At 40.4% G+C, this 14,692-nt stretch overlaps 1 protein-coding gene across 2 annotated transcripts in view; it reads right to left on the bottom strand.

Moving 5' to 3' along the window:
* Nucleotides 1-14,692, bottom strand: part of MEGF10 (multiple EGF like domains 10) — an 85,870-nt gene that overhangs the window by 29,960 nt on the left and 41,218 nt on the right. For both annotated transcript variants that reach the window (XM_032096503.1, XM_032096504.1), the window contains 5 exons: nucleotides 13,385-13,521; nucleotides 10,857-11,069; nucleotides 5,433-5,607; nucleotides 4,529-4,649; nucleotides 1,629-1,792 (listed from right to left, as the gene is read on the bottom strand). In XM_032096503.1, coding sequence (XP_031952394.1) covers nucleotides 1,629-1,792; nucleotides 4,529-4,649; nucleotides 5,433-5,607; nucleotides 10,857-11,069; nucleotides 13,385-13,521 — 810 coding nt within the window. The remainder of the gene's footprint in view (nucleotides 1-1,628; nucleotides 1,793-4,528; nucleotides 4,650-5,432; nucleotides 5,608-10,856; nucleotides 11,070-13,384; nucleotides 13,522-14,692) is intronic.

Raw genomic sequence — 14,692 nt, 5'->3', positions numbered from 1 at the left:
CTCTGTACTTGGACTGAAGTCCAAACTGTACTTCAAATCTTGAACAACAATCTGAGCAGTGATAATAATGTTCTGAAGTTACTGAAACAAATTGAAATACGTTGATTTAAATAAAGTCTCTGCTCAGACAAGAAAACATTTCAGACAACTGGACATATTTGAATTAGTTTTCTGTTTGTTCCCCTGCTCTGGAAATTGAAGCAGAATTTGCATTTGAAATAGGTAAATGCTTGTGGACATTGATGCACATGGAGAGAATGAGAGGAAGACAATGAGCATGGGCATGATGAATTATCTGATACAGAAATTATGTTACTGTATAATAATTCAGCATTATTTTACTAAGTTTGGGATAGTGATGCAACTGCTCTGAAACAATACATGTCTTTTTTAAATGTCAGTTTTGGAAGAGCTAATGGAGCTTGGGAGGTCTCATCATCCTTCAGATTCGGGCACTAAGGGATAAACAAAGCTGCTTATGGAAACAGAAAAATCAGTCTTTTGATGGAGATGTGTTGTTGGAAATACTGCACAGGTGGAACTGCCATCAGCTTTCCAGAATATATTCAACGTTCTTTGCCACTTTACTCTCTACCGAAGTGTTTTGTCTTAAAACCAAAAATAAAGCCCCAAAAATCACTCCTGAGTGTTCTGAGTGCAGTTCAGCAGAACAAATTTTCATTCAAAACGGTGATTTACAGTTTTCTGCTATAGTTCAGCTACTCCCATCACGTTATTGCTCAGCAGAGCTTGTCCAAACTGAAAGAGGCTTAAAATGTGATATGAGAGGGGAATTTACAGGGTGTGTGCCCACTTCAGGTAATTCCTTTGCAGTTGTATCAAACCAACAACCTGCTCTGCAAATATATTGCAGAAGTTAACAAATGACAGGGGAAGGGAAAAGAAGACCAGAGAGCAGTTTATTTTACTGATTAATTTTGTTAAAAATTTCCCAAAAAATTGAAGCCCATCACTGAAAACAACGGACCCTGGAAAAAATCAATTTTTTATAAAATATTTATCTTTTTTTTCGTGTATGAAATAGAATTGAAACTGAACAGTTACACGATGAAACAAATGCACTTGGAATTTTACAATTTAAGAACTTTTGAAATTACGTATTTGAATTTATGTATTTTATTTCCCTGAAGCTACAGATTACAAGGTGGAACAGAACTGATAAAGAGCTTGCCGTTGTCTTCACAATGATTTCTGATTTTCCAAAGTCTGGGAGAGAGTAGAAGTCAAAGCCCCAGTAGAAAAGCAAAGACTTCACACGGAAATGGGTGGTTAAGAGTAGGTTCTCACTTTTGACTGAGAAAGAATGAAAGTTCTTTATTCATACTGTAACACAGACATTAGAAAAAGGTAATTAAAATGGCATTATTTGATTTGGGGCGTATTTTTTGTATTTTTCTCTCACAACTTAAAAGTATCTGAACAGTAGGAGTTTGATAGCATTTGATGAAGAATTGTTAGAAGAATTGTTAGTGCCTGTCCCTGACCCTGCACCCCATCATGTGTGCTCCAAAGGGACACATTCCCATGAAGACAAAGAATGACAGACACCCCTCCCTGCCCAATATTCTCCTACAAAAATTCAAAATTCGGTGGAATTCTTGAACTACCTGGCAAGGGAGTTCACATTTCTCTCCCCTCCATCCCGGGGCACAGGTACAGGTCCCATCCAGAGCATTACAAGCCCCTCCATTGAGGCATTGGCAGGTCAGGTTACAGCCCAGTCCCCACGTGCCACTGGGGCAATTTATGGAGCAATCCACACCATGCCAACCTGCCAAAAAAAAAAGGGATTAAAGTCAGAAATTAATCAGAAATTCCCCCATTTCTCTCAGAGGATGCTTCCTTCTGCCTGCCTTGGGGCATGTCTCCAAGATGGGCAATACTGGGGTAACATTCACTACAGGATTTATCAACAGCTTCAGCTGAGGGCTTGTCCAGGTTGAAACAAAGGTGTTCAAGGGCACCTTGTAACATCTGTGCACAGCACACATCTGCAGATGGGTGCCAACATCCAAAAGAGACTGATGGAAGATCTGAAATGGAAATAGAGACACCTTGATTTTTCACTGAGAAGCACTTAACTACACTGAGAGTATTGAGGTGTAGACTGAAAATAATTAGGAGTATTATCCCTAGGCTCAAGCTGCTGCTTTCGTAATTGTTCCACCAGCATTTAATACAGACAGTCCTGTAATATGGTTTTAACAGCTATCTAAAAAGAACAAAAAAAACAACCATAGAAGTATTGAGTAAATTGGATTCTCCAAGGAAACACCGAAGAGCTTTTAGATGATTTCTGCACTTCTCTCCAAATACAAAAAGAAATGTAATGGAAAATGGCTCTAAAATGCAGCATTCACCACTGATGATGCCTGACAGCAATGGTTTGCAGACTGGATAGACTGGGATGTGAATAGATTTTTTAAAATGTGATCATCCATCGGATCCAAGAGGAACAGTGTGAGGCAGTCAGTCATATGTTACCACCACCAGTGACACAGGCCAACTTTCTAATTTTGTACCTTGTTTACAGTAAGTGGAGGGAAAAATAATTCTGCACTGAGCCTGATCAATAGGCTATGCAAAACACATGCACAGAAATCCGTCTGCCTCGTGCTTCATTGATAACTTCAAATTTAGGGGTCATTCCAGGAAAAAAATGTGGTACCACACTGGCCAGGAAATAGAGACACTTTCCCTCAACTGTCTTCCCAGGATTTATAATTTTCATTTGTTTACATGACAAGTACCTAGGTTTAATTTTATTTCTTGCTGTCCTTTTTCACTGTAGTATGACTAAAACTGCACAGTGCACAGGAAAATAGGATTCTGTATTGCTCAAGGAATATTTTTCTCCTCACAATCTGGCTAATTTGCGGTATCTACCTTAATTAGCTCCACTGTCTCTGGAAAGAGTAGAAGTTCCACATTTGCTGCACAACTCATTTAAATAGTTGTCAGTCCCTGAAAAATTTAGTGGCACTTTGTCTAGGAAACTCTAACACTTCTCCTCAGTTCACATGCTTTGACAAAAAACATTTTTTAGACAGGAAGGGTTTACAAGGTAGACTGGTCATGGGATTTGCTTGGGAGCATTCTGCAGCCTCTCCCTCCCTTCTCAGCAATCCCAGCACCACAGCTGAGGGACACTGGGAACGAGGTTAGGCAAGGTTTTGTCAGAAAATTGTGTGGATCTGTTGAAATGAGTCCAGAGGAGGATCCACAAAGGGGATCAGAGGGCCTAAGATAGCTGGAGAGAGACTTTTTTACAAGGGGAAGCAGTGATGGGACCAGGGGGAATAGTTTAAGACTAAAAGAGGAGATATTTAGATGGGATATTGGGAAGGAATTGTTCCCTGGCAGGGTGGGCAGGCCCTGGCACAGGGTGCCCAGAGCAGCTGGAGCTGCCCCTGCATCCCTGGCAGTGCCCAAGGCCAGGCTGGACAGGGCTTGGAGCAGCCTGGGACAGTGGAAGGTGTCCCTGCCCATAGCAGAGGGTGGCACTGGATGGGATTTAAGGTCTCTTCCAACCCAAACTGTTACCAAATCCTCCAAAATCCTTGGCATAAATAAACTCCTTTAACACTGTCTTTTTAGTGTCAGCAAGTCAGGCATTACTTTATTCCTTTCCTGGCTAGGGTCTGTGTGTATTGCTGGCAAAATTCTGGCCTCCACACAGATGCAGACATACAACTTTTTCACATATTTATAATTTTTCAGCAAACAAAGAAATTATTATTCATTGGTTCTAAATCACGTAATTCTCTTTCATTAATTAGAATTCTATCCTCCACTGATAATTGATTTCTCACTTCTCAGGCTAATTAGTCTGTATTTTTTAGTCTTTTTGTTATCTTTTCCCCAGGTAGTGGCTTTCCAACACACATATGTGGAATCTTTGTTATCTTGTTGTCTTCTTCATCTTCTGGTTTCTGCAAAATGTCTTTGTAGCCCATAAATTCTGCACTTCTTGTGTTCAGTTTGAACACATCTCTCTCTCTCTCTCTCCTCTCCCCCACACTTTGTTCATTGAAGCATGTCAAAGTGAGCTAAGGAAAACTTGAAGTTTCAGTAACTTTCCCCAAGCTGCATTCCCACAATAGCTGCTCATGACAAACTGCTGAATTCTGGCTAAAAGTATTTCAAGACCAACACACTGCTTATAGTTAACATACTGGTTATGAATAATGAAAAACAATTAATTAAAAGTTAGTGAAAACCAACAATTTAAAAAAAAATTAGGCAAGTTATGTAATTTCCAACAAAACCATTCTGGGGTTCTATATGGTTTTGATTAGGAATGCTGACATCAGATAAAGGGTACACTCCACACACCTCCTGGCAGAGCAGAGTGCTTCACTGAGAACATGTTCTCCTTGTTTTTGCCTCCCAGAGCAGCAGAATCATAAAGTGGCTGCTTCTCATTAAGTTTCCTCTTCTCTACTTCAAAAAACCAGTTTCATTTTACAGTTACAGAGAAATAAAATGAATCTGAGGAGACACTTACCTGCTTTGCAGGCACAAGAACCATCCACAGGTGAGCAGGTGGCCCCGTTTTTGCAGCTGCACACGGAGGAACAGTTCACTCCGTATGTTCCAGGGAGACAAGGGGTACCACAAGAAGCACCCTGAATTATAAAAAAAACAGAGCATAAAAACCATCTGAGGAGGCTCAGACAATACAACTGACTCAAGTGATGCAAAAGCCAGAAAACATAGAGCCCATGCATGTCCCAGGCTGTCACTAAGTTCTCTCAAATTTAGGGGAGAGGGACACCTTCCTGCTTTTTAAACATTCTGAAACCTTTTTAAGTAAGTATTATAATGCTGTGAGAGCTCAGGTCCTGGTTAGCTCAATGGACAGTAATAAAGCAGCTCTTTATGAAACTAAAACACAGTAAGAAAGCAGTGTAATGGAAAATAATGTGGGTATGTAAAATATTTTTGAGAACTAATTTGGCTGAGGTTTTCAGTTATTACTAGTACAAGAACAGTCATACTGTAAAATGTTGGATTAGCATCCAAAGCACATGTAACAGCAAATGTGTGTAAAAGTTGCAGAATAATCTGTCCTGAACTATAAAAAGAAGTGCTTCTGGCGAGTTTCTGTGGATGGAGCATGAGGAGTTGATGACTGAAACCCATCATTACTCCCTTTACTTACATCTCAACAGCACACCCTCCTTCTTATCAACATCTTACAAAGCAACTGACTTCTCTTTGTAAAAATGCCTTCATTTCAGCACTGAGAACCCATCAGAAATGTTGCCTTTTCAGGGTCTTACAGCACAAGCAGTGACACCCAAACACCCTGGCATGGTGGAGAAAGGACGAGGTGGCACCTTGAAGAATTTGTTGCATGACTGGGCACAGTGGGGCTGTGAAACTGTGAAACTGTGAGACCTCTTTACCTTAAATCCAGGGGCACAGGTGCACTTCCCAGTGACGCTGTCGCAGTCAGCCCCGTTCTGGCAGCTGCAGATCTGCTGACACTGCTCCCCGTAGAACCCTGGGGAACACGTCTCGTTGCAGTAGAGCCCAGACCAGCCTGGCTTGCAGGAGCATTCCCCAGACATGGGGTGACAGCTGCCGGGGTGGGGGATGAAAGGTTAAGTCAGTAATTCAGGACTAAACATGGCACAAATATTATTTTCTTTCCATGAGACAACAAAATGCTGTTGCAGGTGGGTTGTGTGAAGGGCCTTGCATGAGATGATTTTATTTCTCAAAAGGCAATTTGGTGTATTTATATAAAAATACATGCCAATTAAGACAGGAAATGTAACATTATACAACATACAGGCATTTTTGGAGGACATGGAAAGAAATGAAGAGATATCATTTTTCTGCATCTATTTGAAAAGAAACCTTGCTGAAACACAGTTTTTATCATAATATAGATATCCATGGTTACAAATATTAAGAGGATGAAGTCATTACATTCCCCCAAAATTTGTTTTTACACTTCCACTCTAACAGGAACATTTTCGTAACACTGCAGAAGCTCAGCAGCATATTGTCTGAGAAACATGATCAAGAAAAATAGCATGGCATCCAACACAAGAAAACAACAGAGCACCCCAGCAGCAAAGCAAGGACGCTCTTCTCTTTAAATTAGTTTGAAAGAGGACAACTGGAATCTTTCAGGGAATGGTACAAAATCATTAGCACTGGGCAGAAGCCAGCTATACCATGAGAGCAGTGACCTTTCCGGGGAGCATCTCCCCTCTCTGCTGGCCATACCTGGTGGCAGAGCAGCTGCCTCTACCTGGAACAGCAGTTTCATTGAAGGGCCACGCAGGCAGCTGCTGCCTCATAACAAATGGACATCATCAGCTGTGCAAAGATATATAGTCTGGGAGAGGGGACACAATGGGGTGCTCTGTAGCACTCTGGCAGACAAAGCATTTGCTTAATTCTCACCAAAGGAAAGCCTTAATATCCAAATCCAATATATTTACAATGGGAAGACTGTTTGGAGATATTTGCCTGCCACTGACTGAAGTGAAGCTCCTTTAAGAGTGCTGGAAATAAAAAAGAAAAAAAAAAGCCTTCCTCCAGACAAATTAAATGACCCATGACAAGAGCCTGGTTTTGCAAGACTTGCTGACTCTGTGTGTGGGGATATATTGGAAACAGTATTCTTCTGACCATTCGAAAGTTTGAAAAAATACCTCCTGCACTTTTAGGTGCTGTAACATTAATAACAGCAATCTTTGAAAGAGTTGCAGCATAACATGGGAACACAACATTAGTTGCAACTGCTCTTGGACTTGAGGGCTGCTCTTGCCAAAGCAAGAGCTTAAAACTGCTGAACACAACCATTGCTGATCAGGGAAAGCAGGAATTGTGAAAGTTGGAATGTCACTATATACTCTGCTTTCTGCATATTTAATGCATGCACTATGCCACCATAAAAATTCGTGGGTCTTCAAGATATTAAAATACCTTTGACAGTATTGACAAAGTGAGAGGAAAAGCCTTTTCATGAAATGGTTCAAAACTCATGGTGTTCATACCGAACAGCCCTGGTTATTTGTTCAGTTATGAGCACACCTGCCATGAAACAAGATGAAATGGAACTATTCTCATATAAAACACATGCTAAATTATGAAGACACAAGATGCAGCAAGATAATCTGGTTTGTCCCTTATCCTAAACTCCTGTGGGACCCCAACTTCCCATGAGAGGAAGAATACAGGGAAAATGAAAAAAAAAAAAAATCCACAACCAAATAGCTGTTAGGATAAGAATCAGAATATATTCATAACAGATATTCAGTAGCACTGGCACTTTAAGACATAAATCCTGGAACCCTATAAACTGCTGATTGGAAGTGTGGTTTGTTGTTGGGAGTATTTTTTTCCCTTCCAGGAGAGGGGGAGCCCACACGCATGAGGAAGCACTGGATGTGAGGCAGAGGCATTGATATTCTGTGCCCCCCAGTGAGTGTCACTGAAGCATCCTTGCACACGTATTGATTGGCACCAAAATTAGTATTCCGTGATCTGTAATTAGATGTAGGAAGCCAAAGCACTTCTGAAGGCTTTTGATGGGTTCTCATGCAGTTATCTTAATTGGCAATAATGCTTAAATATTAAGGTAGGGAAATAAAGAGATGCTGAGAGATACTGGCAGTATATTCTCTTTTACTCCTGGTTGTCTGTTCACACTAGCTAGAAATGCAACCCTACTCTGTATAGAGACAAAAAAAAATACTTGTGGACAGTTCATATTATATATTTGAAGGACTTAGATGAAATTAATGATTTTTATATGCTTCATGTATGTGTTTTGCTTTTAAAATATCCAACCAAAGGGTGCAGCACCCTAAAAAAGTAAATATAAACATCAATAAATATAAAATTTCCGTGAAAAGCTCTTGCACCTGTACGTACAGGCCCATTAGAAAAATGCAAAATTAAAATGCCCTAATCTTTAAAAACAGAGCCAAACTACACAAACCAAACATGTATTACACCAATAATACTGCAATAAATCCTACATACACACCTCAGAAAGGGCATGAGACAAGAAAAACCCCCACTAGTGCTCATGTCAGGAATAAATCTTAATTGCAGGCTGCACTGGACCAAGAGGGTTGGTACAAGAGGGTTGTTACCTGTTGCTGTCCTCTGGGCCCCTCAAACAGATTAAAATCTCTCAAGTATAGCTGTTTTTATGCTCTACCAAGCATTTAATAAAGACTGCTGGTACAACCAAGAGCAAGGAAGGGCTTGCCTTTCATTTCCAGGAGCTGCCATCAACCAACAGCAGCAGCAAAACCCCTACAGCTTAGCCCACTCCAAATGCAAATAATGAATTATTGTCAGAGCTGTTCTGATGTGAATTTTTCAATCATAAAACAGTAATAAAGAAAAAAGAACGTGCATTTTTCAGCTATATATGTGAAGAAGTATGTGAAGAAAATGACTGAAAACACAGCTGTATTCTGGAACTTAGGAGCACTTATTTTAGAGCAATATTTTTTGGAGCTTTTTTTTTTTCTAAATTAACCTTTAGTTCACTTCTGTATTGATTAATACTAATAACCTAGAGCTCTAATAGCCTAGAGCTCTAAGCCTACCAATAGCTCCTCTTTGAGGATATCTAAACCGGTGATCACACCCAGATGAAAAAAGCTTTTATGGTATCGAGGGCCCCCAAAACAGAACCCCAGACCTTCAGACACACAAAGTTTATTTGCAGAAGGAATTCCACCCCTTTTTTTTCGTGCCCTGGGATTACTTTGCTGCTGAATGGATTAGTGCCATGAAGATCCTCTCAGGATCAGCCAGGCCAAGCTGGGCTTGTGGTAGGCAAGAGAGGGTTGAGGGTATTCCCTGACATGACTGAAGAGCTGTCTCATGGCTCACTGGCATCAAGAGACGAGGACAACCAGACACAACTGGCTTCTAAGAAGATTCTCGAAAGCCTCAAGTGCCCACAGGGAGTTCTGTCTTCTGCATCATTACCCAGATCCCCCCCCGATTCCTGCTGTTTGCTGCTCTCGGTCACTTCCTCACCCAGGGTGAAGGGAGCTTACATATATGTAAAACACAATTGTGAAGCAATGAAAATACTTGTTTTTCTCACACATCGTGATGCTCTGGTAAATATGCTCCTCCACCTTCAGGGCTCTTGAGTGCCTTTGGATTTGTCTATACAAGGGGGGAAATGTCCAAAAAAAGACCAGCCATATGCTGTTGTTTACTCGTGAACATTTGTGATCTGATTTGACCACGAGCCATCTCTTCCAGTGGTATAAATGAAGGAACAGCTGTGTGGAACATGAATCAGAAGTAATCCCTGTAATATTAGAAATGGTATACAGTGCAACACATTCCTGTCAAACCAGGCTGCTGCCAACAGTCTGCAGACAGATTTTCAGGGAAGTAGCTAAGTATAATTCATAACACAACAGTACTTGGTCTGCTAGCCTAATTTGAGAGCTGGAGGGCCCAGCATTACGTTGCCATTTATTCCTGAACACACTGCCCATATAATAAATTGCTCGATTTTACATCCAAGCAACTCTGTATTTTTTTCGAGGTATTTCAGGCAAATGGGATGAGCAGAAGCACAAGTACACAACTGTAAAAGTGTATACCTGGAAAGGGAAAAGAATTCAGTTCATTGTCACAGTTTGTCAACAAAAGATGAGTTGACAACTCTTGACAACCCACAAAATAATTTTTCACAGAGAATTAACAGAGAAGCTATTTCCATGCACATCCCTGGATTTAACATCACTGCTAAATTCTGACTAAAAGCTTTTATTTTACCTATGAGGAAAAGTGCATCTTTTATTAATGTACAGCAGCATTCCATGTGACACCCAGTAGTTCCTGTAAATCCCCCTCACAGCTACTTTCAACAGCAAAAATTTAGATTGTGCTCACAAACCTTCTCCAAGGTACTGTTATTAGTAATGCAATTAAGTGTAAGTGAATGCACAATGACCACAGTATGTAATCAGAAGAATTGTTTTGTAACAAGAGAAAGCTGTCCACTATTGTTCTATAAATACGCTGTCTCGCCTCAACTGACATCTGACATCCCTCCCTCACAGCTGAAACTTTGTCTCCAAATAACTAGCTTTTATTATTTTCACAACAATATGCTCAAATGCTGGCAAAATCCAAAAAAACTAAAAAAATAGGGCTCATTACTGCCTGAATAAGGAGAGATGTGTAAAAGCTAAGCTAATGGGAAAACTGTTTTCATTTGATTTCCAGGGATTGGATTTTACCTGCTCACTAGAAAAAGCACTTAAATGACAAAAAATGTACGTTTCAAACCCAGACTCACAATAGGTGGGCTTCTAAAATTTTGTACTAAAATAGTCACCTACAGCAATTCTTATATACAGAGAGAGACTGAAAGAGAGAAATGCCCAAGCTTCTCACACCCAACTCAGAAAACTTTACACATCCATTGATTTCAATTCAGTCGCTTCTCATCTACAGTAAATCAGAACATGTGAGAGACCATGTGTACTGACTTTATGACTTTATGACCATGATTTACTCAGGTGGCAAACATAGATAAAAGTCACGCTTTGTCTTAGTATTTATTTCATGGGTCAGAGACCAAACACAGCAGTGAATATTATGATCAAATATGCTTGCAAGTAAAAATTCAAACGCTCTTTTGGGTTTGTCTTTTCTTTCTCGTTGTGTTCAGAGAATACCAAATACTTGCAAGTCTTTAGCTGCCTCACCTTGCATGGAAGTATTAGAAAAATCAGGAAACATCCCTTTTCAGGTTATATTTGGATTTCTGTGCTCTATTGAGGAAAAGAAAAAAACAGGGTAGAGGGTGTAAAGCCTACCTCCAGGTGTTGGGCATGTGGCAGGGACACTTTTTATCACACTTGAGGCCATAAATTCCCTCGGGGCAGAGCCTGGTTTCACAGTGCTGACCGGTGTACCCTGGCTCACAGAGACAGGCACCACTGATGTGGTAGCACTTCCCACCATTCACACATTTGCAGGTCTCTGCACAATGCAGCCCGTAGGTCCCCACTGGGCATTCATCCTGGCACCTGTCAGGAAAAAAACCCCAAATAATAAAGAAACAAAAAATTGCTTTATTTCCTATAAAAGACAGCTTCTGGAGGTTCAAAGGAAATATGGTTTATGAGGCATGTCTTCTACTGGTTGAAAATGCCACTTAAATAGAGCGGAAATCTGTGTAACTTGGAAAAACATTCAGGAGCCCAAACCCCTTCTTTTCATCTGATTTTTCTGACAGATGAAAACTGAAATCAGTAAACACTTGAGTTTAACCCACATGGGAAAGTAACAATGATTTCTCTTGCTGCTTAAGGAAAATATATCCTAAGAGACTTCTTCACCAAGCTTTTCCTCTCTCATTCATGGACTGTGAGAAGACAGATGCTTTAGCCAAATTAACTTCCTTAATTTTCTATACATGGAAGACACTGTTTAACCTAAAGATCAGTCTGTATCTTTAGCTTGACTACTAAGAAATAAAATTTCAGTATCCTGCTTCTAAAATTTGCAACTCATTAACTGATGATTTTCTGGATAGAAATTTCATTTGGCTATGTCTTATGAGTTTGATGTTTCCAGCTTTGTCTTTTCTGTGTTCTACAAAGGATTTGTTAAATTCTGAATGCCAGTCCAATTAGAGATTGTGCAAAAATACTACTTGATAGTATAGCACATTATTAATGGTTTTCTTTCTTTTTATTTATTTTTTTGTTCTTTTTCTGTTTTGCTTATAAATTTGGCTTTTTGGTTTAGTTTGTTTTTATGCATGACTGGTGGTTCACTACACAGAATTTCAAAGACACAGGATACAAGGAACTGCAAAATGTAATAGAAATTAGCAGAGACCTCTGACAGAATTAAAATGGGTATACATGTTCATTTCATGCTTCTGCAGTATTTTTCTCAATCTGATACTGATATCCAGAAGTTTCAAGGTATTCATAACTCTGTCCTAACTGAAGTCACCAATTAAATCTTCTTCTCTCCTGAGGTGTAGCATAATAATAGAGCTAATTACCCTGTATCAATTATTCCTGAAGAAGTTATACAAATAAAGCTGTGAAAGAATTTTCCTCAAGTGACAACCAGGAATCCCAGCCAAACTAGAAAAAATTTAACCTTGAAATTTTATTTTATTTTTTTTTAACTGGTAAAACCCACCTCTTTGGTGGTGGTGTGTATGGGCTACCCTCAGACAGTGCCCACACATGGCTGGTAACAGTTCTCTGACTTGAAATAAGGACCAGGTCTACAATCTTGCCTCTGACTCCTTCCTGCCCTTGGAATTATCTTGAAAAATGAAAGAATTGAAAATACAGCCTCTTTTGTGGGAAGAGAGGGAGGCTCAGATTTGCAAAATCTGATCAAAATGGGGCAGCCTGTACGGCATTTCAGATGAAAGTCAGATTTAAATTATTGCAATACGAAAAATTTAATTACTTTTAGAAACACCAGTGTAGAGCAGTGTGTAGACACTTGTGTGGTTACTCCCTTGAATTTCCCTGGAGCCCTGTCCATGTCTGTCTAAATGCATCTACCACCTTCTGCACTGTTTCTTCACAGACACAAATATAACTTTGGCATGCAAATGGCTCTAGACTAATTATTTCTCTTCTTCACGAGGTCTTTTTCCACATTATGTCTGGCAGAGCACTCCCCATGTCCTGTGAACACTCGTGTGGGAAGTGCATATGGTTACAATACCCACAGCTGCTGGCAGAGATCCTCTGGACTGACCCCAGTGATTAGGCTGCTGCTGACACCAGAAAATGAGTTGTGTGCTGCTTAAAATACATGCAGGAAAACGTTCTTTCATCGCTTTCCACTGCCTTCAAAGGTGATGTCTCACTCTACTATCTTTCCAATCTGCCAAAGCTGACTTTTAGTCATCAGAAAATGAAATGCTTCATTTCATTTGAGCGGAGTATTTTTAGGAGACAACCCTCCAGCCTGCCCCCTTTGAAGAGGGATTGAACGAGCCTCCCTTGCTGCTATGAGTGCCAGACATCTGCACAAACCCACGAACCTCCCTCCTCACGCCTCCACCACAGCCCAGCCTGCACCACTCTGCACGACACTCCACACAAGAAGTGCCAGAGCTCAGGGCCCAGCAGGAAAACACTGAAACCCAGCAGTTCCTTCACAGAAGTGTTCTTCCACATGGACACTTGCAACTTGGAACCCAGCATCAGCTGAGTGACACAGCAAACATTTCACCATCAAAACCAGCACTTTTAATCGTATCACAGATCCATTCATTGCTCTTTCTACCAGCTTCTGAAGTTTCCCTGTTGTAGCAGAGCCCCCCAGGCTCAGCAGGCTGGCAGGAATGGGTTTTCCTTACCGTTCCCCTGTGTAGCCCGGGCTGCAGTGGCAGTGACCTGTCGCTGAGTCGCAGGTCCCTCCGTTGTGGCACTGGCACTCCTGAGAGCAGTTCTTCCCATAACGACCCTCAGGACAAGGCTGACCACAGACCATGCCCTGTGAGCGCAGAGGAGAAAACTTAGTGTTAAGAGTTGGGACTGCAGCTTGAATGGACAAGGAAGAAATGAGGGAAGGTCAAGGAGATCCCGTATTACTCGCCCAGTGCTGATCTTGGAAATGCCAGACCCTTCTCCAGCTTTAAACGTGGGGCATGTTCCAGCACTGGAGGAATAATCTTCTAGGATTTCCATGCTGGAAATAAAAGCTTATGAAAAACACTCTCCCTAAGCACCTGTGAAAACACTTACACATTTAAGACTAACTGATGTCAAGCTCTTCCCAATTTATTTACCAGGAGTACTATATATCAATGCACAAAGGAATGCCCTCCAGTGAATAGAGGTGTAGGAATCAGCAGTTGCTCTAATGCCCCAATTACTCTATTTTATGGTAAGTTGGGGTTTTGTTGTGATGAATGAAAAAGCTGTTTGTAATTTCACTTAAAGCAGCATGTCCTAAAAGCTTAAGTAGCATGATTGCTCCTTTCAATGGGTTTTGAATTTCTGCACTGCCTTTTACATCCTTGGAACTAATTACACCTAGGTGGTGAAGGAAACATCAGAACCTAAGGCTTTTAAGAAGCCATTTCAAGAAAAAGGTATTTACAGGCATTTCATCAGACAAAAGACATCCAGGTATTTCATCTAATATAAGACTGCAGCATTTGCACCTGGCTACTTTAAACCTCCCTTACAGGAAAAGCAAAAAAAAGGTTATGCTGACAAAGTAGTATTTCACAGAACTGAAACTTTAAAATTAAAACTTACGCTTAAATAATTAGTTGGAATGGAAAATTAGTCAGAGGTCTAAAAAGTAATGTACTAGTTAACACACCTACTAGTATAAAATTTTCCTCACTGCTTCATGTGCTATCTCATTTTTTAGTAGCTGTGTTTAGGCAGATAAAGGGAGTCAAGAATTTATGCAAACATTTGTATTCTATGACCAGTAATTTTGTCTCTTTTAGTGTGAAATGGAATAAAAAGTAAAAATAGCCATATTCCAAGCTAGGTAGTCAGGTGTGCTACTCAAACTCACAAACAGAGATTGTATTTTATAGCCACGCTCTCTAGTTGGCGAAAAACTGACCTCTGGCACAGGTTATGTCAATACAATATAATCACAAGGTAATTAAATGATCAGTAAATGTGAATTTTCACACAAAATG

The sequence above is a fragment of the Corvus moneduloides genome, chromosome Z (assembly GCF_009650955.1).
Source record: "Corvus moneduloides isolate bCorMon1 chromosome Z, bCorMon1.pri, whole genome shotgun sequence".
Taxonomy (NCBI): Eukaryota; Metazoa; Chordata; class Aves; order Passeriformes; family Corvidae; genus Corvus; species Corvus moneduloides.
The sequence above is the reverse complement of the archived record's forward strand: the minus strand, read 5'-3'. Positions and strand labels throughout refer to the sequence as shown.